At 51.5% G+C, this 27246-nt stretch overlaps 1 protein-coding gene across 11 annotated transcripts in view; it reads left to right on the top strand.

The window, feature by feature from the left end:
* Positions 1–27246, top strand: part of AK8 (adenylate kinase 8) — a 136591-nt gene that overhangs the window by 49982 nt on the left and 59363 nt on the right. For 8 of the 11 annotated variants that reach the window (XM_070799510.1, XM_070799513.1, XM_070799508.1 and 5 more), the window contains 5 exons: positions 1871–1952; positions 2498–2569; positions 3048–3248; positions 7263–7394; positions 14996–15085. In XM_070799510.1, the coding sequence (XP_070655611.1) occupies positions 1871–1952; positions 2498–2569; positions 3048–3248; positions 7263–7394; positions 14996–15085 (577 nt within the window). The remainder of the gene's footprint in view (positions 1–1870; positions 1953–2497; positions 2570–3047; positions 3249–7262; positions 7395–14995; positions 15086–27246) is intronic. The other 3 variants (XM_070799512.1, XM_070799511.1, XM_070799518.1) reach the window with 3 other exon arrangements.

Here is a 27246-nt window from a genome sequence, read left to right as displayed (position 1 = left end):
ACTTATGTGTTAAAAAACACACACGCAAAATTAAAAGGCCAAAGCCAAACTGTGGAAAATGTTGGTTGCTTTGTTTGCCTCAAGGAGTGTCTGGTAGCAGTTGCCAAAATAAGTTAATATTCTTAATATGTAAAGAGCTCTTGTGAACAAATAAGAGGATAAAACCCCAAGGGCAGAGTGAATAGATGACATGAATGGGCATTTTTGAAAAGTGCAATTTCAAATAACCAGTGCACACATGGAAAAAATATTAAACCTCATTAGTGCTCAAAGAGATGCAAATTAAAACAGCAACACTATGCTGTCTTGCTGGACAGATTTTCCCTGAGATAGAGCCTTACAGTGACTAAGATGCAGGGACACTAAACAGGTGATCCACCATTGGGTTCAGAAACTGATGGGCAAGTTTGTAGCTTGGTGTGGCAAAATGTATCAAAAATGATAAAAGAAGGTATCAACTTTTAGAAATTTATCAGGGTTTTTTTTTTTTTGAGGGGGGAGGGTGCATACCAAAATGCATGTGGGATCTTAGTTCCCCGACCAGGGATTGAGAGCCTGCACCGGCTGCAGTGGAAGCTGGAGTCTTAACTACTGGACCACTAGAAAGTCCCTAATAAATGGCTTTGTTTCCTTTTTTTAAAGTAGTGGAATGAAACTAAATGAGCAGCAGTATGTGATTCATTAGCATTTGGCAGGTCAATTCATGCAATGCTTGGCAGCTGCAAAAACTCCCAGGAGAGGAGAATTCTGTGATGTGGGAAAGTGTGCATGAAGTGTTCTCACTATATGAAAAGAACAGATTACAAAATAGTATGTACAGTGTGATTTTTCTCCCTCTACTGCCTTCCCCACCCCTAACCGGGAAAAAAAGATATCCGTCTGTGAAGCCTGGCAGGAGATGCACCAAAGTGTTAACAGTGGCTAGTTGCGGGTTGATGGTGTCAGTCAGCGACAAGCATTATTGTTTCCACCCTGTAGTGTTTTCCACATCGTGTGCAGTACTCGTGTGTAACCCTCACAATCGGACCGAAAGGTTCATGAAAATAAATCTAAACCAGCTCCCCAGCTGATCCAAGAAGGTGCCTGAGGAAGTTCAGCCCTAAAACAAATTCACCAGGAACAGAAACCTGGACTCAGGCCTCCTAATGCTCTGTTCATCCAGGACTCGTGGGCTTTTGTTTTGCCCCTGATGGTTCCTTGCCTCTCACATCTGAGAAGCTGTCTTTGGGAAATAATCCAAAATGTGGAAAGAGCCACACACAAAGACGTCCCTTACAGTGTTATAATTATAATAGTGCGAATGGTCAGTGGGGGAAATGTCCAGTCACGGAGCGTGGTTCAGTAAGTGAGACCGCTCACCGGTGGGACGTTATATGGCCAGTGAAGAGGTGGGTCAACGTGAAAAGAAAATGCAGTGTGGTTATAATGTAGGATGGAAACAAAAAGTCAGGACAGAAAATCTCTATGTTGTGACTATCATCACAAACATCAGGTTCAGAAGGGAATGTGACATTATGAGAGGGATTGTTAAGTAAGGTTGATGCAGCTATCAGAAACATTTATTTTTTCTTATCTTAGAAGTTCCAGTTTTTCTAGAAAGGTATGATATGATATTCCTTTTTAAAAAATTTTTATTCTTTATTTATTTGGATGTGCTGGGTCTTTGTGGCAGCCTGTGGGTTTTTAGTTGTTGGCATGTAGGATCTTAGTTTCCTGACCGGGGATGGATCCTGGGTCCCCTGCATTGGGAACACAGGGTCTTAGCCACTGGACCAACCAGGGAAGCCTCAATATTCTTTTTATAATAACTACCCCCCACCAATCTGAAAAAGTAAACATAGGTGAGCCTCTTTACACATCCTCTTTCTAGGGCTGGATTCTGGACGGCATCCCCGAGACGCGGGAGCAGGCTCTGACGATCCAGACCCTTGGCATCTCCCCAAGACACGTCAGTGAGTAGCCCCGCCCACCAGAGCTGCAGACCCTGAGAGTGAGTGCCCAGCCTGTGCTGTGTCAGCGGTCCTCAGTGCCCACCCTCAGCCCAGGGCCACCATCCAGCAGAGGGGTTGATGGGCCTGTGACCCGGCAGGAACCAGGAGGACCGCTCAGCCGAGTTCTCCAAGAGCTAAATGCACTCGGGGCTTGTGCTGAGGAACCTGGGGTCTTGCTCTGACCCTGGGGATTCCCTGTTTCAGGAAGCCCCCATCTCAACCATGGGAAACTCTGAGAAACCACTGGAAGCTGGAAACCACTGAGAAGCTCTCTATAGGAAATAATCCCAAGTGTGGCAAAAGCCTTCTGTACAGGGATGTCACAGTTATTGGTGGCCCTGAAGGCGGTCGGCAGGCAGTGTTCGTGCATGGATGACCTCTGTCCTGAGATTCCATGTCTGTGTTCTGACCTCTCTCTTAAGGGGTTGATGGGTATGGAGGTGGTGGGTGTTTTAGTGTCCTGCTGCCCACTGTGTCTGGTTTGGCTTCTTTCCTTCTCTGCCCAGTCGTGCTGAGCGCTCCAGACACCATCCTGATTGAGAGAAACTTGGGGAAGAGGATCGACCCTCAGACTGGAGGTATGGCAGTCTCCTCCTGTGTCCGCCTGCCCTGTGGGATCTCAGAGGTCTCAGATCCTAATCACAGCCCCCACCCCTCACTGAGCACCCCTCTCAGCTTGGGCAGCAGACAGACCGAGGTCCCTGCCCGCTTCTAGCCGTGGGACGTGGGAGGGGCTGCCCAGTGTCTGAGGCTTGGTGTTCTCACCTGGACTTGAGGCTGAGAGCCCCAAGCCCTGCCTTGTGACCCGCTCCCCGTGAGAAGGCTGAGAGCCTGCGGGCGGGTGCCTGGCACAGAGCGAGCACTTGGGAGGCCAGCGCCGCCCTTCCCCTCGCCCCAGCACCCTCATCAGTTTGTTACTAGCAGCAACGGGGGAGCAGGCTGAAGCCACCCTTGGGGTGGGCGGACCCGGGGGGCGGACAGGCGTCCCTGGGACCTGCAGGCTGTGCTTCCAGCACGGGCGGGTGACTCTAACCGCCGCGCCCCTCTCTCCGGCAGAGATCTATCACACCACCTTCGACTGGCCCCCCGAGTCGGAAATCCAGAACCGACTGATGGTGCCTGCAGGCATCTTCGAGGGGGAGACGGCGCGGAAGCTGCTCGAGTATCACAGGAACATCGTCAGGATCCTCCCCTCGTACCCCAAGATCCTGAAGGTCATCAGCGCCGACCAGCCCTGCGTGGACGTCTTCTACCAGGGTAAACCCAGACGGCCCCTCCACTCGTCTCGTCTCGTGTCACTTCATCGGGCAGCGTCCGGGGTGTGCTTGGGAGCGGGGGAGTCAAGTTGTGGGTGGCCCAGGATCCCTGCCCAGAAACAAGCGTGGGGTCGCTAAGAGCATCCCCCTCAGAGACCCTGGGCTAATACTCTACACCCTGAGTGGTCATCGGACTTGACAGTGGAGCGAGGAGAGGCAGGGATGGGGTGGGAGGGCAAGGAGCGCGCAGCCTTGCCCTGGGACATCCCTGGTGGTCTAGTGGTCGGGACTTTGCCCTCCAGTGCAGGGGACCCGGGTTTGATCCCTGGGCAGGGAACTAGATCCCACACGCTGCAACTACGACCTGGAGCAGCCAAATTAAATAAGTACATATTTAATAAATACATAAATACATTTTTTTAAAAGGTTCACATAAAAAGTCTTTAAAAGAAAAAAGAAGAAATCTTGCTCTGAGGATCAAGGAGAAAAAGAAAATGTATAAAAATTAAATAAACAAACGTACAAACCAAACCCACCAGCACCACAAGAAAACAACAACAGAAACGCCAGCAGGCGTCCTGAGCCCGTCGGGGAAGCGGGGGCAGCCCCGCGGGCACGCCTGCCTCAGGGCCAGTAGCAGGTGTTCACAGCAGCTTCCCAGAAAGTGCTGAAACGGGCCTGCTTGGGGACCGGGGGTCTGACCACTGAGACCTCAGGGCCAGGCGACGTGTGAGTGAGCCTCAGCCCCACCACACATCAGCTGTGCCATCTGTGGCAACTTTCATAATCTCTCTGGGCCTCAGTTTTGTCATTGCAAAAATGGGCACAAAGATGGATCCTTCCTCACAGGCTTAGGTGAGGCTGCGCTGCGTGAGGTCCTGCGAAGCAGGCATCGAAGCCGTGAGCCCAGGAGCTGGTGCAGAGGGACGGCTCAGTGTCAGGCACTGCTGTCATCATGATTCAACACCCAGTCCTGAAAGACAAGGAAATTAGAATAATTCTCCCCCAAAGCAGCCCTTGCGAGTCCCTTGGACAGCAAGGAGATCTAACCAGTCCCTCCTAAAGGAAATCAGTCCTGAATGTTCATTGGAAGGACTGATGCTGAAGCTGAAACTCCAATCCTTTGGCCACCTGATGCGAAGAACTGGCTCATTGGAAAAGACCCTGATGCTGGGAAAGATTGAAGGCAGGAGGAGAAGGGGATGACAGAGGATGAGATGGTTGGATGGCATCACCGACTCGATGGATATGAGTTTGAGCAAGCTCCAGGACTTGGTGATGGACAGGGAGGCCTGGCGTGCTGCAGTCCATGGGGTCGCAAAGAGTCGGACACGACTGAGCGACTGAACTGAACTGAACTGAAGGCAGCTGCATAATCATTTTTTATTTTTAATTTAGTTTTTCCTTTTATTTATTTTATTTTTTTCAGCTGCACCGTGTGGCTTGGGGGGATCCTAGTATCCTGACCAGGGATTGAACCCCAGCTCTCAGCAGTGAAAACACACGGTCCCAACCACTGGACAGTCCAGGAATTCCCCTGGTTTTTCAAAAAAGTCTTGCTGAGCTTCACACCCAGTCAGCCCTTCTGCGTGATGCTGGGTGCCTGGGAAGATAAAAATACCACTGCAGGGGTTTTAAGACACTTGACAGTTTACAATGCCCTTTTTTGGTATATCCTCTTAAATCTCTTCCAGAGACTTTTAGTTTTGAGGGGGAGGTGGTTCTGAGCTCCCTAGTACCGCCAGCCCCCATCTGCCAGTGGATGTCTCTGCTTTACCAGGAGAGCAGAGAGTGGCACAGCCTCGATCTCCAAAGGGGAGTCAGTGGACGAGGGGGGATGTCTGCAGGGTGATGCTACTTTGAAAAATGCCAGGCTTACAGACGCCTTGTAAATTTCCAGTGATTTTGCATCTTGAAAGGGTCTTTAGTAGCAAACACTGCACTCCGAAGATAAACAACCACAACATTTATCTTATGCCATGACTCTGAATTTACACATTAATTACTTCCAAATTACTTAATTAAATTTAAAAGTTCATATGATCGTTCATAAAGAATTCATGCCTGGAATTGTAAATAAAAATGTGAGCATCTGAATATTAATTATTATTAATTAATAATGCAGAGAGATAAATTGAAAATTGGAATGCAGAATTCTCTCTGTGTTGTTTTTTTTTTAATCTCTCTGCAGTGCATCCAGCAACCACATATTTTTAAAAAGAATAATTAGATGTTGAGACTGTCTGGGGGATCATTACTTCTAATTAACTTAGTTATTTACTGTAAATTAAGCATCATTTGTAAGCAGGCTTCTTTGGCTGTAGTATTTGTGCTCTTCAGATGGGCTGGCTCCTGGAAGGTCTGAGGATAAAGATAGCCTTGCTGGAATCTCTGTCTCCCGGGTTGGTCTCGCTGGTGGAAAGTGTTACCCCTGGCAGTGGGCTTGGGAGAGCGGCCCCAGCCCTGCCAAGTCTGCAAAATGCAGACAAGAAAAGCACCTCCCTTGGGGGATGGTGCCTGGATCAGATCAGACAAGGCCCGCAGAGAATTTAGCTTGGCAGATTGTCATCTTAACCATGAAGGTCTGGTAACCTACCTGTGCCTTTAGTTCCAAGACAGAGAGGAATCGTAGTATCCCTAATGAACCTTCCAATCAAAAAAAAATCCCGCAAAGGTCTGAAACTTCAAAATTTGCCGGGTGAACACACCCCACTAGGTTCCAATTTTGTCCCCTTCCCCGCCTGGGGATGTTTGGAGGCATTTGCGGTTGTCACCACTAGGGGGTGTGCTACCGACACCTGGTGGGCAGGGGCCAGGGAGCGCCCTAGATGTCAGGAGCATGAGCTTGGCAGACCCTGCCCACCTGTCCCAGGTGTCAGGGCGGTGCCCTGGGACCCCTTCCTGTCTTCTGATGGTTCCATCCCGGGTGAGGGGCTGACTCAACATGCTGCCTGCAGCAACCCTGGCACCTGCTGGGGATGGTCTGGGTCCCTGGCAGGAGGCGGGGTTGGGGAGGGAGACCCCTTTTGATGCAAGGGGGACTGAGGTGGATGGAGGTACCCACCCTCGGCCTCAGCAGGTGGGCTGTCCCCCGCCCCCCCCCCCCCCCAGGTGCTGAGTGGCTGCCCTTTAGCAGCCTGCCCAGCTCGCTGTGGTGCCCCCTCCATGCTCGACTGGGAGGCGACCTGGTTTGATGTTCAGTAGCTTTTGGCATCCAGTGCCCCCCCTGGTGCAGGCACCTCGCCCCTGTCCCCCTGAGTCTTTGTTCCTCAAATACCAGGGCACCCCGGGCCAGGCCTCCATCTCCCCACGCTGGGACCTGTTTGATCGCGGCCTCTTTGGAGACTTGCGACAAAGTTGGTGTCACTGGAGTGAGGCTGCAATTTATTCTCCACCAATTCCGGAGGCCTTTAGAAGTCCCCCGTGTGCCAGGCCCCTGCATGGCCTGACGCATTTATCAAAGCTTGTGTCTGACTCTAGGAGGTCGGCCTGGTCCCAGGGCCTCAGGCTGAAGCTCAGCCTTCATTCAATTGAGAAACACCTCAGCACATTTTTTTTTGGCCATCCATGCTGGATGGCATGCAGGATCTTCTTTCCCTGACCAGGGATTGAACCCACACCCTACCTCCAGTGGAAGCGTGGACTTTTAATTACTGGACGCCCAGAGAAGTCCCCCAGACCAATATTGAGTGTGTTTTCTGTGTCCCAGGACCAGCCCTCACCAGCGTGAGGACAGCGCTGACCCCGTGCTGAGTTAGGAATCCCGGGACGGTGTGCTCCGAGGGCGGCCTCTGTGCCTCTCGTTGTCCCCTCCCGCCTTGGTGCCCAGGCCTGAGGGGTAACTCCTTCCCTGCAGCTTCACCCTGTGGTCACCTGGCAGATGCCCAGAGGGTTTCCCCGGGGCTGAAAACAGAGAAATAATTACTGTTGCTAAAAGAGCCCACGCAGAGGTGTTGGGAGCTGGCCCCCTTTCTCCAGGAGCCTGGTTTATCATCCTGCCCTCCTCTCGTTCCAGCTCTGACCTACGTCCAAACCAGCCATCGATCCAATGCCCCGTTCACCCCAAGGGTGCTGCTTTGCGGGCCTGTGGGCAGCGGTAAAAGCCTGCAGGCCGCCCTTCTGGCCCAGAAATACGGCCTCATCAACGGTGAGTGCCCTGGTGCCGCCCCGCTTCTAGAACCTTCCACAGCGTCCTGCTCTCCCGGGCCCTCCCGTGTCATGGGAGCAGTGAGAGATCGGCATCACTTCTCTTTCTTGCTCTCTGCTCCGAACAGTTTCCAGTTAATCCATCTTTGCAGGGATAAGGTTTTTGCCTCCTAAAGAACACGGCCATGAAAACATTAGCCAATAGAAACACGTCGGCAGCCCAAAGCGCTGGCCTTTTCTGGTCCTCATCTTTCATGTCCTTTGGCCCAGTGGCTTTTCTGTGCTCTGCCCCAGAGGCGCCCCCCGCCTCCCCCCTCGCCGCCATCCCCCTCAAAGCCGGAGTTCTTGTATAATGTGGACCTGCTGTTTATTTATTTTCTCCAGTCTCATTTGGTTCCCCCAACGCAGGTCAGCATGCTTACAGGCAGACAATTTCTGAACCAGAGGAAGGCTTCTTGCTCAGCACAGTTTCAATAAATATTTTACCAGGAGGAGAGAAAATATTGAAATCAGTTCTCCAGGTCTTTCCTGGAGTGGTCCCAGGTGGTCTTAGATGCCAGTCAGGTTTCAGGAGGATAAAGGGCTAGAAAGGATGCTTGTAGGAGACACACTGCAAGGGAGGGGGTGGGAGGCACTGACCCCCTCCCACTTCAAATGCTGTGGAAGCCGCAGTAGCCTCTACTTTATTTACTCAGGCACCGTGAGACCTGCACCCCAAATGTATAAATCTGCACGCTTATGGCCCCAAATGACACATGCACACCATACAGATATACATATATACCGACACACAAATATATACATGCCACCCTAGAAGGCTCGAGTTTTGAATAAAAAATGCTTTTCAGTTAGGTCTCCAACTTAAAATCCCAAAGCCACTGAGATTCCCAGCCAGGAATCAGTGACAAAAGTTGAAGGTGGAGAACTGAATGCTCATTCTGATAAGGATGGAAAAATAGTAATAGCTGTGTGAGTGTTTTAGTAAAATGACTAAATAGCAGTATTCCATTTTGGTTAGCATGGAAAAATAGTCTGGATACTTTACGATAAAAGGTATGCTTTTCTTGTATCCAAGTTTTGTTTTAAAAAACAAAATTATAATTATTCAAATAATTACAATTATTTGAATTATATTCAAATTATATTCAAATAGTTATAATTATTCAAATAATTCCTTCTCCTTCTGTGTTTACCTCTTAAGAATACTGTAAGACTAGAATTCCAGCTGCCATTCGGGATGAGTTCTTTGTAAAGAATGGGCCCCACTCTACTTGTGGCCACACCCACAGGTTTATTTACGCGCCTGCACTTCTTGGTAGGTGAAGACATGTGACAAGAGCCTTAATGTGAGAAGTGAGAAGAGCCTTAATGGCAGCGGGAGGGTCTGAAAACCACTAAAGTGACACCTTAATATCGTGCAAAACAATTTAGATAATTGTCACTGGGCCAAAGCTGGTTTATGCGGACAGGCTCGTTCAAGAAAAGTGTTGTTTAATTTAAATTGTTTTCGTAAAGAAATCAGATTCGCCTAGAGTTTTCCAAACAGGAAATAGAAAAACTCACGCTGGTTTTTGCTTGGTAGCAGAAGAGTCATTTGGGGCTCGTTTCAATAACTGAGCATTTGGAGACCGATTCAAAGTTCACATTTCTCAAAGGTGTTTTTGAGAAACCCAAGACGTCGTGAGATTTCAGTAAAGCTAGTTATAGGGGACCTGTGGTTGGCAGAGGCAAGCGCTGAGCTGTTGGGTGGGGTCTCTCTGCCGAGACCTGTCTGCACCCAGAGCTCCAGGAACTGCCGGCTCTGCCCCCAGAGGCCCCCCACCGCCATCCCCTGCCTTGGGTTTTCACATTTATGATCCTCTCACTTGTGGGAAAACATCCCAGAACAAGCCACATTCACTCCCACAAGGTTTATTGAAAGACTGCTGTCTATAGCTGGCGAGAATATAAACAGGCACAACCTTTTGTGAGATAAAGGCCACTGCTGATTAACATATGACCCGTGCTCATCCTTTGGCCCGGTGATTTCACGCCTAGGACTTTATTCTGCTGCAACACTCCCCCAGATACTCAACAAGAGATGTGAAGGATGCGTGATGAAACATAAAGGTGACCCCAGACTGTTCGTAATAGGGCTAGTTAAGTAAGCTGTGGGCAGCTTTAAAAAGAAACCTGTAAAGTGACTCCAAGTCCCTGAAGTGTTGTTACCTGGGAGTGGATTGGAAAGCAAAGTCACTCGATAGAGCTGAGGGGATGCTCTCATCTTTGTTCAGAGAAGTGTGTTAGTCTGTGCTCAGAAAACGTCTGAAGGAACACCAGGTACCAAACTGGTTATCTCTGTAGAGTGATGTGTTACACAATCCTGAATTTTTTTTCCTGCGCTGAGCATGGATTTTCTAACCAGAAACAACCATGAAGTTTTTTTTAGGGGGGGCCACAGTGAGTAGCATGTGGGATCTTAAGTTCCTTGATCAGGGATTGAACCTGTGCCCCCCGCATGGGGAACTCAGAGTCTTAACCACTGAACCACCAGGGAAGTCCCAAGACTTATATTAAAATACTATTAATTTTACTCACTGCATGCCTGTGATATGCAGTGCATTTTATTTGGTTCAGAGGTAGGGAAAGCGCAGAAATAAGAAGAGGCACTTAAGGCTGGAGGTGGGCTCTGCTGAGCTGGGAGAGGGGAGGAATGAGGCGAGGTGGCGGGGCTTATCCCAGCACAGCCCCAGGTCACACATGTCTGAAGCCTCAGTGCTTCCACCCTCTAGGGAGAGGATACTGTTGCAGTATTGTCTTAGAACATTGTAGAGTGAGGTGGCTACAGGCAGGGGTTTTAAACCCTTCTTTCCTAGTATAAGTGGGCCTTCCCTGGTGGCTCAGATGGGAAAACAATGCGTGCAAAGCAATACAGGAAACCCGGGTTTGATCCCTAGGTTGGGAACAGCCCCTTCTCCAGGGGAGGTGGCAACCCACTCCCGTAGTCTTGCCTGGAGGATTCCACAGACAGAGAAGCCTGTGGGTTGCAGAGAGTCGGAGAAAATGAGCAACTTAGCACTTTCACTTTTCCCAGTATAAGCACTTAATGTTACACAGTTATCTCTAAACACATCTTTGGTTACATCTCACAAAATTTTAATATGCTGTGTTTTATCATTCAGTTCAAAGTATTTTCTAATCTCCTTTGCAGTTTTTTTTTTTTGTTTTTTTTTTTTTTGACCCATGCATTATTTAGAAGTATACTGCTCACTGTCCAAATATTTGGGAATTTCCCAGACTGTTTTTTGTTTCTTTAATTTTCTTGAGGTCAAAGAACATCCCCTATATGATTTCAGCCCTTGGATATTTATTGAGACTTTTTTTATGGCCCAGCACATGTCTATATTGGTGAAATACATGTGCACTTGAGAAGAATATATACACTGGTTTTGTTGAATATTGTGCTTTAAGAAAGTCAGTGAGGCTGAGGTGTCTGATAGTGTTACCGTTTCTTCCGCGTCCTTAATGACTTCTCTCTGCTTATTATGTCAGTAGTTGAGAGAGGTGCGTTGAAAGCTCCAGCTCTGCCTGCAGGTTTCTCTCTCTCTCTGCCGGTCCTTGCGTACTGAAATCTGAAGCTGTGTGTGCACAAGGCAGCGTGGCCTCTTGGTGCAATCTCCCCTTATGGCTAGGAAGCACTCCTCTGCCTCTCCAGTAATACTCATTTTCTCCAAGCCCACTTTGTCTGATAAGTATAACCTCTATTCTTTCTTTTTTTGAACTATCCGTGTCTTATATTCTAAATATGTGTCTTGTAGACAACACATAATTGCTTTAAAAAAAAAATTCAGCCTGACATTTCCTGCCTTTTAATTGAAGTGTTTAGTCTGTTTCCCTTTAAGGTGATTTTTTTATATGGTTGGTTTCAAGTCCACCATTCTGATTTTTTGTCTTCTATTTGTGTGGTGGTTTTTTGTTTTTTTTTTTTTTTGGCTGTGCTAGGTCTTCATTGCTGCCTGTGAGCGTCTCTAGCTGTGGCTTGAGGGCTCCAGAGCCTGGGCTCAGGACGTGTGCACGGGTTTAGTCGCCCTGCAGCATGTGGGGTCCTCCTGGACCAGGCCTCTAACCCACGTCCTCTGTATCGGCAGGCGGACCCTTAACCACCAGACCACCAGGGAAGGCCTTGTTCTTTGCTCTTCCTTTCCTGCCTGCTTTTGGATTGGTCAAAAACATTTTCTAGTAATCCACGTTATTTCCTCCATTGCCTTTCTTGCTGTATCTCCTTGCCTCGTCTTATTTGTGGTTGCTCTAGGGGTTACACACCATCCGTCAGTCTGTCTTGAATTAAGGCAGCACCTCTTCGTGGGGAGCAGGAGAGCCCGGCAGCAGTCTTTCCCTTCGCCTTGCTCTGCTTCTTCATGTTACTGTAGCCACACATTTTACTCCTACCTATGTCACCAACCCTACAGTATATTGTAATTATTTTTGCTTTAAAGAGGCATTTTTTTTTAAGTCAAGAGACAGGAGGAAAGGGCTTTTATATATACTCGATATCAGCACTTCTCTTGGATCCTTTGTTTAGATCCAAGTCTCCATCTGATATATCATTTTCTTTCAGCCCAAAGAACTTCCTTTAACATATCTTGTAGTGCAAGTCTGCTGGTGAAGTTCAGCTTTCATCTGTCTGAAAATGTCTTTATCTCACCTTCGTTCTTGAAGGATGTTTTTGCTGCATATAGAAATCTATGTTGACAGGCTTTCCCCCCTCTTAGCACTTTAAAGATATTTCATTGTTGCATTGACGCATTCCGTTGCATTGCTTCTGATGAGAACTCAGAGATTATTTTTTATCTTTGTTCTCCTATATGTATAAAGCATCTCACCCACTCCTAGTTGCTTCTAATATTTTCTGTTTGGTTTTAAAAAATTTAACTATAATGTATCAAGGTGCAGTTTATTTTGTGTGTTTTTTTGCTTGGATCTACAGGTTGATACTTTTTATCAAATTTTGAAAATTTTCTCCCATTATTTTTGCAAATATTCCCTCTCTCTCCCCATCCCTCCCTCCCTCTCTCTCCTCCTTTTGGAACTCTAGTTACATGTATGTTAAACTGTTTGCTCTTGCCTTCCACCTCTCTGAAATTTTATTCTTTTCTCCCCCAGTCCCCTCCACACCTTCTCTTCGCTTCAATGTGAATGCTGTCTAGTGCCTGTTTTCATGTCTTCAGCTTCACTGACTGCAGCTTCTTCAGTGATGTTTTCCATCTAAGACTATTGTATTTCCCGGTTCTGGAAATTCCATCTGGTGCTTTTTTTATAGTTTCCATTTCTCTGCTGAGATTCCACATCTTTTCATTCATTTTAATTATCTTTTCAGGTTTAAACATATTCATAACAGCCATTTTATAGTTCTTACGTGCAAATACTGACGTCCGTGTGACCTCCTGACCTGTGACGCTCTGGCCTGTGGTCTCTCCGTGCAGGGTCACATTTTCCTGGTAGTTTTTGTTTGTTTGTTGTTTTTGTTGTTGTTTTTAATCTCAAGCATCTTTTTTTTTTTTATTATATCCTGGACATTGTGGTTCTCACGTTCTTGAGAGTCTCGATTGTGTGGTCCTGCTTTGAGAATATCACATGAAAAAGAGCTGAGTTCCAACAGGCGGTTAGTTTCCTGGAGGATCAGCTTGACCTCATTGAGGCTTAGTTTTAGTCTTTGTTAAGGTGGGATTGGGCTTCCCAGGTGGCACTGGTGGTAAAGAACCCTTCTGCTAATGCAGGACATGTAAGAGACATGGGTTCAATCCCTGGGTTGGGAAGATCCCCAGGAGGCGAGCATGGCAACTCACTCCACTGTTCTTGCCTGGAGAATCCCATGGACAGAGGAGCCTGGAAGGCCACAGCACACAGGGTCGCAAGGAGTCAGACACAACTGAAGCGACTTAGCACGCTCCCATCAGGTGGGACGAGGTGTGCTTCCTCTGGGGGCTGTGCATCCTTACACCTGAAGCACGGCCCTCCTGGAGGGAAGCGTGGGTCTGCGGGGCTGAGCGAGGTCTCTGACCCTGGCCATCAGAGGCCGGCCTCATCTTGCGCCGTGTGGACCCCTAGGCAGTTCCCAGCTACCCTGTGGCCTTTCTCCCCCAGGCCCCGTGGAGCCTGCCCGATACACTTGCAGTCTGGCACTGATCAGTGACCTCAGGGAACGCTCCTGCAGGTTCCTAGGCCTGCCCCCGCAGCCCCACCCATTGTTGTGTCTTACAAAGTCCAGCTGCCTTGAGGCCCCAGACTCCAGCGCTGTGTCCCCCTGCCATGTCTGGGGCCCACTTCTCCCTAGCCATGGAATGGGTGGTCCCTGTAGGTCGAAATCCAGGGTGAGTGAGTCCCGCTCGGTGTGTTTCCTTTCTCAAGGATCACAGCCCCACGTGTCTGCTGACCAAGTGCCTGAAAAGAGTTGCCTCATAGCTTTTGTTTAGTTTTATGGCTTTTTATGACAGAAGGGAAACAGGATGCCTGCTCCTCCCTCCTGGTCAGAACTGGAGACTCAGCCTGGTTTTGGTGTCACATAGACCTGAGTTTGAATCCCAGCTCTTCCACTCACTGGCTGGTGACCTAGGACAGTACACAGCGCCTCTCCTTACCTAAAAGGCTGCAGTTAGCCTGAGGGCTGGATAATACCAAGCATGACTGCAGCAGCGCTTCGCGTAGGGAAAGGTCTCGGTTGCCTTTATTACTCCTCATTAGCGAGCGAAGCTGCAGCCACTCTGCACATGGTCGCTGCTGCTACACAGAATTTGACATGTCATTCAGAGGAATCCGTCTTTGGTGGTCGTCATCCTCAACATTAACCTTATCTACTTAACTTTAGGATTTCAATTTCTTCAACGTAGGTCAAGTCCTTAGCTTTAAAGTTAAGAAAACTAAGACTGTGCTATTAACAACTCATGAAACCGTGGCTGGACCCTTCCGGCGCTGGCTGCCAAGGTTTTCGTAGCCGAGGAGAGGGCAGCTGTGTTTATTCCTCCCACGCTTGGTGACGGGCATGCCCTGTGTGTTGGCCCCAGGGGTCTAGAGACACAGCGGTTGCTCGTGGCAGAAAGGCACCTTGTGCGTCCCTTTGTTGTACAGCCTGATCGTGTCTGTGGACTCATCATCACGGGGGCCATGCAAACTCTAGGGTCCCCACCCACGCTGAGTGATAACAGCGTGAACGTGGACATCACACTGGTCCGCATGGTTCTCTGCCAGAGTGTGTCCACCCCCAACACCCCCCGGGGCCACGGGCTGTACTCCCCGGAGCCGCCGAGGCCCTGCGGGTCCTTCTCTGGTGGTGACAGTCCTTGTCACGTCTTCTCCACGCCGTCCATTTCTAATATGTCCTTCACCAAATGCATTCTTTTTCATTCCACAGCATCCTTCCTCGGCTTCTTTTTTATTTCCAATTCCTTTTTGATACTTCCTTTCACTTGGACACACGCCCACACTCAGAAAACCCTTTTATATTTTTTTCAGTGACCTTTTTTTTCCCCCCCAGCAGGCAGCACTGGGTCTTCGTTTTGTTTTTTCTTCTCATTCTTCCTTCTATTTAAAATTTAACGGGCTTCTTTCTGCTCCTCTCTCCTCTAGTCTGCTGTGGGCAACTGCTCAAAGAAGCCGTGGCGGACAAGTCCAAATACAGTGATTTGATCCAGCCATTTTTCGAGAAGGAGATAGCAGGTAGGCCTTGCTGGCCGTGACTCCCAGAACCTTCCAGGCTGTGGAGAGAGACTGTTCTGTGTGAGGCTCACAGGGCATCTGGGGGCTCCCAACTGGGAAAGACCACCAGGAAATGGAAACCAGGCTTTCTGGGAGGCAAAGGCTCTGGTTCCCCCCCCAGCTGGTCATCCTGGCTTCCAAGCAATGGGGAGCTGGGGGGCAAAATCTGTGAACGTAATGCCTTTCACTGAATGTGTGAAGTGGCCCTCTTTCTCAAGAATGCTTGCTGTCACTTAAAGCTAGGAGCCAGGAGAGGCCCAGAGCTGCCCACTTCTTTTCCACCTCCTGTCCCAAAACACCAGGGGCCAAGATTCTGATCTGGTCAGCAGTCAGAAGCCAGGAGGCTCAGACAGCCTTGCAGACCTGAGGACTGACCGGCCATGGGTCCTCAGGGGAGGCTGGACCAGATCATCTTTGCAGACCCCCTCTGTGACCTAAGCTCCAAAAGCGTGTCCTCAATCCAAGCCCGTTCTCTGCATTGCCCTGAGTTCACAGATGAGCCCCAGAGAAGGGACAAGGTGCTCAGGCCACAGGCATGCCGGCTCACTCTGGGCTCCTCCCCAGGGCAGTGTGTTTTCCTCGCCCACATCTCCCATCCTTGTGTAAAGGGCTGTATGTAGCTTCTCTGTGCGGTGAGCATAAGCGAGTCATCACGTCTGCTATGAACAGGCACTTATTATGAAGAAGGCTGACCCAGAAGGAGGAGGGGGCCGTGGAGACAGTCAGTGCGCGCATTGGCTGGACACCCTCACTGCCCAGTGCTCCTTTCTCCTCCTGCCGCTTCTGAACAGGCTGCTCGCTCCTGATCCCTGCTCTGAGGGTCCGCCTGGGGAGGACGACCTGGCCTGGCTCTCCCCAGGCCCTCCTTAAGGTGTCCTGGACCCCGTGGTGAAGTTCCAGTGAGGCGGGCAGAAAGGGATCCCCCGGGCGCGGCGATCAGAGGAGGGAGACCCGATGATCTGGGCAGGCGAGTCTGTGCGCGTCGCCGGCTGGTGAACAGGGTCAGCCAGTGCAAGCTCTGGTGCTTCCCCGTCTGGTTCAGATCCCGGGGTGCCCGCCCCGCCCCACAGCAGCATCCCGGGGTGCCCGCCCCGCCCCGCAGCAGCATCCCGGGGTGCCCGCCCCGCCCCGCAGCAGCCACGAGGCCCGGGCGTCTCCGTGGAGAGGTGGGGACAGAAACCCCGGGTGCCGGGTTCACATGAGCACGGGCCAGGATGTGCGCATGTGCACGGGCCGTGGGGGCAGCCAGCAGGGACGGAGGCCTGACGCTTGCGCAAGCCCACTCGCCCTCCAGCGAGCCCAGCTTCCCCGTTGTTGAGACGGGGGACGGGGGTGATTGGCCCTCTGGAAAACATCTGTTGCTCTAATGAGTGAATAAGATAACAAGTTAATAGATTTATGTCATTTTAAATGTTGCTGCATGGTAGTCCATCCCACAGACTGGGTGGGTAATTTGTATAATTCTCCCTGACAAAGCATTTCGTGGTTCAGAACGAAAAGACAGTGACCAACCAGATGAGGCAGTGTTGATGGGGTAAATCTCAGGCAAAGGGAGGCAGAAATTCCTTGCCTCTTCTTGGAAATGTTCTGTACCTTTGAGTTTTTTATTAAACTAAAAAGTTGTGAAAAGTGAATATTTAGGTGGTTTTCAGATTTGCACGCCTTTCAGTGATCCTGTAAGGCACCCTCCTGTGACAGGGAAGGTTTGCAGACACTTCTGATTAGGTCAGAGGGAACCTATGCCCAGGAGGCCGGTGGCACTGAACTAAGGCGCCCTCCCGCCCCTGGGCACCGGACGCTGGAGTCCTCCGTGGCTTTGCATCTCGGGATATTGCCTAGTTGTTTGTTTTCTATCATGGCTGAAACAAACTCAGCGGTTTGGAACAACACACATTTCTTCTCTCACGGTCCTGGAGGTCAGGACTTTGAAAGTCACGTGCTGGCAGGCCTGCATTCCTTCCTGAGGAATTCTCTGGGGACGGTCTGTTGCCTGGCCTTTCCCAGCTTCCGGAGGCCCCTTCCTCCATCTTCACAGTCAGCAGCGCAGCCTCTTCAACCCTCTCTCTCTGCATGCTAAACACAGACCCAAGGGGCCTTTCCACTGGCGGTCAAGAGGCAGAGTTGTTTCGGTTTTTATTTTTCCTTTTTTTTTTTGGTGGATACAAAGGAGACTGAGCGCACACTTGCATTTCCCGTCCGGGGAGCCAGACCGGGGCAGCTTCAGTCTTCAGCGCTTTGTGCTAACGTTTCCCTCCGCAGCCTTCTCTTTCCTTAGCCGAGGTAGCTCTACACTCCTCCACTTGCTGCAGAATTAAAGACACAACAACCACCAACATCATATCTTCCTCACAGAAGCAATAAGTCCTGTCATTTCACTAATCCCCATCTCGCAGGGATAACAAAGAATGCATTTACATTCATCACCACTAACAGGGGCTCATTAGTGGGCTGTGGAGACGCTGCCGGGGAAACCGGAGCGCCCGGCTGCTGGAGGACGCACGCGGGAACCCCCAGGCCTGGCCGCCCGCGTCGCCGCCGCCCAGCAGAAACCGGAAACGGAAACTTCGGTGATTCTCCACCGAAGTTGGGCTTGAAGGGACAGTTTGCCTGAACCTGGAAGCGCCACGTTGCCACCTCACATGCCGGCGTCCACGCACCCGCGGCCTGCGTGGCCGGCGTCGCCCCTCAGGCGCAGACTTGGGGGGTGGGGATCAGCCGCATCACCCCTGAGTCCTGAACCCAGAGGAGACAGACGGGAGGAGAAAGAGACAGGGTTCTGAGGGTACAGCTGGGCTTCCTAACACGCCCTGACGACGTCCAGACCTGGGGAGGCAGAGGTGTGGCGGGGACGGGACTGGCCCAGGCCCTCCCCAGGAAGAGCCGAGCAGGGCCTGAGGTAGGAAGCGAATCCGTCCACACGAGGGCGAGGGCCCACCAGCCGGAGGGTGGGAGCTGGAGGGACAAGAGCCCCCGAGGAGTGACTCTCCTTTCCCGGGAGTGACGTGGGGCAGAGGGCATGCCTTCCCCCCACACTGCCCTGGGTCAGAAGGGTCCCCCGAGTCCGCACGCGTGGTGGGGCGCGGCCCTGAACAGTTTCAGCCACTGACTGGTCTGGGAGAAGGAGACTCGGCTGCCCCTCTGTCCTGTGGGGCCGCCCGGACGACTCAGGTTTCCCTTCTCAGAACCTGGTGGTGTTTCAGATATCTCAGTTGGGGGACCAGCTGCAGTCCTGGGAACCCTGCCGGGGTTTCCCCAGATGAAACCCAGAAGGTTCCAGAAATCCTGCAGGGACAGAGAGTATGGTAAGGACCCACAGGCCTGGTCACGGGGGCAGAGCCCCTGCGCCTCGGGGCTGGCAGATGTCACTGTCAGAACACCCTGCCCTGCAGCCAGCCTAGTGTAGACCACCCCCCATCACTCCTTCTGAAGGCAGGCAGTGCCCTTCCAGGGGCTGGACCTCCTCCGCTGGGGACTCTGCCCTGTGCTCCCAGCAGCTGGCCGGCCCGGCCACACCTGCTGCCCGTCTCTGGGACTCCTGCCCTCGCTCCGCCGGCCTGGGAGCTGCGAGTCCATCCGGGGAGCATGGTTATCACGGGGCATCTTCACAGCCGTTGCCACCGCCAGCAGCCCAGAGAGTAGACCCAGATGTCAGCATCCCCCCCGGAGCCACTTCCTCTTACCGCCCCCTTGGGGCCTCCTGATGTGATGTCCCAGCCGTGACCTCCGCAGACTCAGTTATGTTCTTTTATGTCCTCACGGGTGCTGCCAACACCTCCTCCTTTCAAATCAGCCACAAAATTAATAACCGCGCTGCTGTCCCCTCTTCCCACATTTACCAGGCACAGGACTCCAGGGCCCCATCTTTGCTCGTCCCAATCTCTTGATCCTGGGCTCTTGGCGGCTGCACTGTGGATGGAGGGTTGGAGAGATGCTTGTTCCATGCTCCGGATTTTGAGATACATAGGTCTGACCTCCTAAACTCATTCTGACTCGAGCTGTGCTGAACAGAGCAAGTTGGCTCCCCAGGGCCCCACACGGCGCTCCTCACGCAGCCACGTCCCCGGTGGGCACAGAGGGGGCGCTGGTCCTGACACGGGGCCAGGCCGCCCAGCACACAGGCTTGCCTGCCTGGGAGCCCCTGTTACTTGCACATGGTTGCAGAACAACTGAAAACCCTTCTGGGCTTTTGGAAAAATAACTTCTCAGCTGCTAAAAAACCATTTGAACTTCTGTGGTCAGTGCTGGCGGACTCCATGGCCATTTTATACAGGGCCATGTGTGCAGGCGTTGTTTTTTTTCTGCCCAGAATTAGCCAAGGGGGCAGCTAGAACTCAATTCTCTGCTTAAACCGTCGGTGACTCACAGTGGTCACCATCTCCAAATGACATGCCCTGAGCCTTCTCTGTGCTTCATTCCTACCAGAGGGCCTTCTGGACGTGAGGTTTTTAACCCCAGAGATCTGAGCTTCCCAAGGAAGGCAGCCATCTGACCTTGCTTGTTGAAACTCTGGTTTCTCAAGCTTCACTTAGCATAAAAGCATTCTCCTTGGCCTCAGCTCACCCTAGCGGCTTTCTGGCTAAGGTCAAGGGTAGTGTGGGGCTTCCCAGGCAGCATGGTGGTAGAGAATCTGCCTGCTGAGGCAGGAGGTACAAGAGATCCCCTGGATAAGGAAGTGGCAACCCACTCCAGTATTCTTGCCTGGGAAATCCCAAGAAGAGTGGAGCCTGGCGGGCTACAGTCTGTGAGGTTCCAAAGAGACACAGCTGAGCACACATGCCCTTAGTTTTAGTCCTTCTCCTGGGAATTTCAGCCGTAAATTACGGTCCTGTGGCTGCTGGTGGTAGATGTTAACATAACCTCATTCCAGGGGACTGGGTCTAATCAGTGGTATGCCACCGTCTCTGGTTCAGAAGGGTGGCCTTCTCCCCCGGCTCTGGTCATGGTTCTCATTCTCAGACATTACTTGTGTTTTCTCTGGAAATTGGTGACCCAGGCAAGATATTAAAACAGCCGAAGGTGTATTTCGTCCTCGCTGGTTTAGTCTCTGCTCTCAGTGTGTGAGATGCTTGCCTAGAGCTGTCCCCATCGCGAGGGATGTCAGGTGGGGGGGCCGCCAGTGACGGTGTGTCCCCGGGGTGGGCTTTTCAGGTCAGACCCCAGCTTTTCCCACCTCCCGGCTCTGCAGGGTCTGAAGGGAAAGCTGAGCACCTGTACCCAGGTGCTGCCAACCCAGCACCTGCCAGCCCGGCTCGCTGACTGAGGTGGAGGGGGATCGGCTCTCCTCACTCACTTCCACTCTGTAACCAGCCCTGCCCTGCCGGTATCCCCGCAACAGCTGGAGGGGGTTCAATTGAAAGAAGGCCTGGATTCCTTGGCACACATGCCAGACATACACTGACTTTTTCAGGTGAGAAAACAGCTCTTTAATTGGCATAATAACTTTCCCCTAAATGCGCAAGTGCTGGCGTGTAGAAAAGATAATGTGGAAGACAGATCATTACCCCATGTTACCCATGCCCGCTCCCGTAAACCCCGTTATCGCCAACATATTTCTGTCTGGAGAAGGTCCCTCAAGGCCTAATAGAACCTGAGAAGAGGCAGGAGGTTTGAGGGAGACTCCAGACTCTTAATTTGCACCCTTTCTGGTAATGAGACCTCGCCACGGCCAACGCAGCCATCGGAACACAAACAAGCCGAACCAGCCCCAAACTGGCATGATTACGAGCATTTTTGAGAGGCTTCCGTGAGTACACGTCCCAGGAGGCCCGGATCAGATCTCAGCTGAAGGGCTGCCTTATTTTTTTTTTTGAGGGGGAATTAATATTCTCCTCACTAAATGCACACTAAAGATCCAACAATACACCAGCTTTTCTCTTTTGTTAAAACCTTGCAAAGAGTGGCTGAGTTGAAAGACAAAGTAAATCTTCCCATCTGAGGAGGTAAGCGGCGTGCGATTTCTTTTTTTTTTTTTAAATAGTGCAGCCTCGGCAAGCTGCTAGCTGTCTTACCACAGAGGGGAGACCCCGAGGGACCCCGGCCGGTTTCCAGCAAGTCTTTGCATGTGGTGTGTTTGTACCAGCTGAAGACAGCGCATGACTCTCTAAATAATTTACCAGTTGATTAATGGACTCACAGGGGTATAATTAGCAGAGAGAGAGACCGTGGGTACAGTAACCAGTACAGTGCTTGGGGGAGCAGGAGCCTTTATTTTTATAAAGAAACTTTCTAGGGTGCTGGGCGTTTGAAGCTAACTTGGGAAGAGCTCAGTGCCTCTTCTCTTTTGAAGTGGAAATAGGACAGTTTGAATCCGTCGAGTTTAATTTTTCACAAGCTTTAGGGGCCCTGCAGTGCAACTCCCTTTTTATTATTGAAAAAAGTCTACATTTTTCTTTCATTTTTCTCCACACACACACACATGCACACACAGACACACACGCAGCCCAAGCAATAAGTAATAAACACATTAATTTACTCTTTTACTGAACGTATATTTTATTCGCTGCACCTCCCCTGGATGTGTCCCCATGGGTCGCCTCAGCATCCCCACCCAGACCCCCCCCCCACCGTTGGGCTGCCTGTAGGTTGATTAACGGACACCCCAGTAATTTATGCATTTTTAAAGGAACCCTCACCTCCGTCTTGACAATGCTTTTGAAGTAGCTCCTTTTTTCAAGTCAAACTTTTGACTTTTCCGCTGGGACCGCTACAAAGATTTTCTTCTGGAAACTAGGTAGGCGCCTTCCTGCCGAGACGGCCCAGCAGAGCAGCGGGTCTCAAAGTGGGGGTGCCTTGTGAGGGGCAGAGGCGTGTAATGAGGACAGCTGTAGAAAGGGGGTCAGCACGCTGTTTATCAACAGGGTTGTGCCCCTAGAGGGTCCAGCTCTTGAGTTTTTAAGAACTAGACTTTGGCTGTGAGAGTGGCATCGTCTGTCTTCGTTATTAAGATGATGCCCTGCTGGGGCGTCAGCCAAAGGTCTGTGGCTAAGAGGTTGCAAAGCTTTCTGTTCGGTGGCCAGAGCGGCAGGGAAACTGAGGCAGCGAGGGGCTCTCAGCTCACCCGTGTGTCCGGTCCGTGAAGTAGCCTCTCCCCACGGAAGATGGGGGCCTGGCCACCATGGCAGTGTCAGCAGAGGGGCCGCACAGATGGTTTTCCTGGGCTGAGAGTCCGTCGGGGGCTTGCCGTGTGTCAGGAACGGAGATCACAAACCGGAGGGGAGCCCAGAGGGGCAGGGTGTCCTTCTCACTCCAACCAGGGCTTCTGGAAGCGTCTCCTCTCCACGGGCAGCCCTGGTGGCTTCCAGCCCATTCAGCTGTGAAATCGCCTGCGACAGGCCAGGCCCCAAGGCCCCTGCCTTCTCCTCCAGCCAGGAGTCTCCTGCTCACACCCCCTCCAGGCAGGTGTAGCTTGAAGCCCCTTGCCCTCCGAGTACCCCAGTCGGGGAGCTGACACTGGCTCTCCTCTCGGGCTGTGAGCAGGGCCCGAGGGGTGTTGGGGAGGCTGCCCTCAGTGACCTTCTGCAGCCCCTATACCTCGGACGGTCGCCATGTCCCTGAAACAGATTTCCCGTGGGGGACTTGGCACAGCTGTGATTGCCGGGGCCGGGGGCACAGGGCCCTTGCCCTGCAGCTCTGCTCTGTTGTACCCTTCCCTGAGCTGAGCAGGAAGGGGGCTCAGGGTAGAGAGAGGGAGGTGGGTGTGATGGGGCAGAGGGACACAGAGGCGAGAGGGGAGGGAAGCGTGTAGAGTATACACGCACTCTAGTATTCTTACCTGGGTTCCCATGGACAGAAGAGCTGGGTGGGCTACAGTCCATGGGTCCCCAGAGTCAGGCACAACTTAGCTACCAAGCATGCATGCACGCAGACCGCGCCCTTCCCCTGCCCTTCCCCGGGGCATCCAGACCTCGATTTCTCCCATCTGTGACCCTGAGCACTGGAGCCCTTCTCCACTTGGGCGTGGTCAGGCTACAGGGAGGTAAGACAGACCTCCTCTGGGACCCATCCCAGCACCTCCCGCTGTGTGTTTCCACTTGGGCTCCTTCTGCTCCCCAGTCCCCAGCGCCAGCGTGGCTCATAGTAGGAGCTCAGCAAATGTCCATGAACGAACCCATGAATGAATGAGCAGATGAGGGCACAGCTGGTGTCCCGGGACGGCATGGCGGAGCAGTGCCAGGCAGGCCCGCCCTGTGGCGGCAGGGGTCCAGACGCTTTGCCCCGCTGCCTGCATTTCTGTGTTGGTGAGACCCCATTCGTCTTAAGGAGCAAAGGGAGAACAGATGCCAGTGGGCGGCCTGAGGGGTTTCCAGAGAGGTGGCCCGAAGTGTTCACTCCTGGAGAGTGGAGGGTGAAGCTGCAGGTTTGGGCTGCGGACTCACCACTCTATTCCAGTTCAGGTTCTGCCACTGGGTGACCTTGGGATGACCTTGGGCAAGTCACGCAGCCTCTCAGGACTACAGCTTCCTCATCTACAGCATGAGCTTTCCACAGTACCATAGTCATGGTTTGTTAGGTGTCCACGTGAAAATGTGTCTGTGAAACGTTTAGCACCACACGCGGCACACAACTGGGGCTTGCCTGGTGGCTCAGATGGCAAAGAAAGCACCTGTGATGCAGGAAACCCGGGTTCGATCCCGGGGTCAGGAAGATCGCCTGGAGGAGGAACTGGAAACCCACTCCAGTACTCTTGCCTGGAGAATCCCACGGACGGAGGAGCCTGGCGGGCTACAAAGGGTCACAAAGAGTCGCACAGGGGGTGTGGCTGTCACTGGCACACTTTATGGCGCCCAGCAGGCCACTCATCAGATACTATTATTATCATTGGTAGTACAGTAGCTGTCATTCTCATAATGATAGTAGAAGTCATGGTGGTAGTAGCAAGGTCGTGTGTGTTTACACGTACCTTACATGTACGTGTATTTAACATACACGTGTATGTTACATACACGTGTATGTTACACAAGGTCGTACACCAAACATACATGTATGTTTCATAGGTGGACTTCTTTGATACCTTATTCTCTTCCTGTGACTGATGCCAGCTTTGAGCACCTGGTCCCTGTGGTCACCAGGACCTGGCCGAAGCCTCATCTGCTCTGCCTCTGGGGCCCCGCTATCTATTGCAGCCGCCCTACAACGTGATGGCAGAGAAGGACGGCTGCTTCGTTCTGCTCCTGATGTCCTGGGTCAGGATTTCAGGCAGGACAGGGCAGGAGGGCTCGACACCACTGTCTGACTTGGGCCTTACTTGGCGCAACTCTGATGACTGGAGGCAACTGGGCTGGATCATCCGTCTGGGGCCCTACGCATGGTTCCTGGTCCTGGTGTGGACCTGGCTCCTTGCTTCTTCTCCCTGCTGCGTCTTCTGGGGCAGGACTCTTCATCCCCACGCCTGGTACCCGCAGTGAGGTGTTCAGGCCTCCGCCTTGGTGCAGTGTTGCCGTGTGGCAGCTTGGGCTTCCTCGTGTTGGTCAGCCCCCTTGTGTGACCCTAGCTTCCCCACAGCAAGCATCCCAAGGAGGCCGAGAGCAGCCGTTGTGGATGGGGTGGAGGGTGGAGGGTGGGGTAAGTGCTAAGGCTTCTTCTGACCCAGCCTCCGAAGTCCCAGAATGAGCTTCCAGCTGATCCTGTCCATTAACCGAGTCAAGATCGGCCCAGATTCAAGGGGTGGGGGGCTCAAGCCCACTTCTCAGCTGTAGGAAAGTATTAGTCTCTCAGTTGTGTCTGACTCTTTGCAACCCCATGGACTATAGCCCACCAGGCTCCTCTGTCCATGGGATTCTCCAGGCAAGAATACTAGAGTGAGTAGCTGTTTCCCTTCTCCGGGGGATCTTCCTGACCCAGGGATCGAACCTAAGTCTCCTACACTGCAGGCAGATTCTTTATCGTCTGAGCCACCAGGGGTGCCCGGGGGTAGGAAGGCCACCTCTAATCTGCTGCCGTAGGGAAGGCTTGCGTTCTGGTTCTGTTCTGGAGTGGCTGCATCTGGTGACTGAGTGAGGCTGAACACAGACAGCCTCATGGGTCCTCAGAGCTGAGGGTGGCCTGGCTGCAGACCTGCCAACCTAGCAGCTTGCCGGGAGCTCAGAAAACTGAGTCCAGTTCTCTTTTTAAGAGGAAGAAGCCCCAGCTGAGAAGTAAAGTGACCTGTCCAGGGCACGCTGCAAACAAAATGCAGAGAGGAGGGCAGAGTTCACGATGCTTCTTCCCCTGTAAAGGGGGCAGAGAGCAGGGACGGTGCAGGTGGCCCCACAGCCCGGTGGCCTGGGTTTAATTCTGGGCTCCCCAACCCATTTGTGTGTGGCCTGGGGCAGTTACTTCCTCTCTCTGTGCCTCCAGTTCCTCATCTGTAAAATAGGTTTGTTATGAAGATTGCAGGAATCAATACTTGTATTAGGGAAAAAACCCAAGCTCACAGCAGAGCCGAGTCAGCACTATAGCACATGTACTTGTCAAATTGATGTGTCAGTGCGTCTTTTCCACCCAGAACACCGGCCTCATGGTTGTTTCCTGGTTTCCCAGGAGTTGCTAACTGTCTCCTCACAGATCGCGTGAGCACCGGCCTTCCTGCTGCCCCCGAGATGTGGGGGATATAACTGGTTCTGAGCCCCGACTGCATTAAGATGGAAGGAAAATCGTGTTCCGGAAACTCATTGATCCATAGCATGCAGTTAGTTTAACACTGCACTTTCCAACAGTCCAGTCCATATCTGGATTGCTGGCCTGTCTCATCTTCCACTGAAAGGTGTAAACGTGGGTGTTAAGATAGGAATGACTAATGATCCGATTGTCAGACACCATGTGTGTCAGTGAGCATTTTTATTAAAAGTCTTCTTAACTTGCTAAGTGAAGCCCCATTCATTCAGAGAATGGCTGTTCTTTAATTATGTATGTGGGCTGCCCTGGGTTTTGGGTGCTGCGCGCAGGCTTTCTCCTCGCGGTGAGCGTTGGCTACTCGCGTTGGAGAGCACAGGTTCCAGGGCATGCGGGTTTTAGCAGTTGTGGCCCATGGAAGAATGCCTACTTTTAAATGGTCTTTTTTTCTTCTCATCTAGAACCTCATTAGCGAGATAAGCTCAGGGCCCCCAGTTGGAGTTGCCCCTCGGCTGCAGGGGGTTCAGCGGTGCCGGCACCTCACGTCTTATCTTTGCTTTGGCCCCAGTAGACGCGGCAGAGAGGGGAGTGATAGAAACTGATCGAAACGAGCAGCTGCTCACCAAGGGCTGGCTGAGCAGCCTCCCAACTGGAAAGGGCCCCAGCCCTAACGTACTTTTCTGGACTTAAAAAAAAAAAAGCCGGTGTTAAAAAAATTGTTGGCAACCATAGGAAGAAGACTTCCAGTTGAAATCCATTTGCTAACTCTGGGAGGAAATAAAGCTTGTAAATTATTTTTTTAAGCCTTTTTTATTTTGTATTGCAGTATAGCCAACTAGCAGGGTTGTGACACAGTTTCAGGTGAACAGCGAAGGGACTCAGCTGTATATACACGTGTATCCGTTTGCCCCCAAACTCCCCTCCCATCCAGGCTGCCACATAACATTGAGCAGAGTTCCCTGTGCTATGCAGTAGGTCCTTCTGGTTGTCCATTTTAAATATAGCAGTGGGTACATGTCCATCCCAAACTCCCTGACTATCCCTTTCCCCAGCTTTCCCCCTGACAACCGTTAAGTTCATTCTCTCCAAGTCTGTGAGTCTTGTTCTGTTTTTTAAGTTGATTTGTATCGTTTCTTTGTAGATTCCACATTTAAAGGATGTCGTATGCTATTTCTCCTCCTCTGTCAGACTTACTTCACTCATTATGATAATCTCTAAGTCCATCCATTGCTGCAAATGGCATTATTTCATTCTTTTTAATGGCTGAGTAATAGTCCATTGTGTATATGTACCACATCTTTATCCATTCCTCTGTTGATGGACATTTAGGCTGCTTCCACGTCTTGGCTGTTGTGCATAGTGCTGCAATGAACATCGAGGTGCATACATCCTTTTGGATCATGTTTTTCTCTGGATGTATGCCCAGGAATGGGGTTGCAGGGTCCTACGGTAGCTCTATTTTTAGTTTCTAAAGGAACCTCCATACTGTTCTCCATAGTGGGTGCACCAATTTGCATTCCCACCAGCAATGC

The sequence above is a fragment of the Bos indicus genome, chromosome 11 (assembly GCF_029378745.1).
Source record: "Bos indicus isolate NIAB-ARS_2022 breed Sahiwal x Tharparkar chromosome 11, NIAB-ARS_B.indTharparkar_mat_pri_1.0, whole genome shotgun sequence".
NCBI classification, from domain to species: Eukaryota; Metazoa; Chordata; class Mammalia; order Artiodactyla; family Bovidae; genus Bos; species Bos indicus.
The sequence above is the reverse complement of the archived record's forward strand: the minus strand, read 5'-3'. Positions and strand labels throughout refer to the sequence as shown.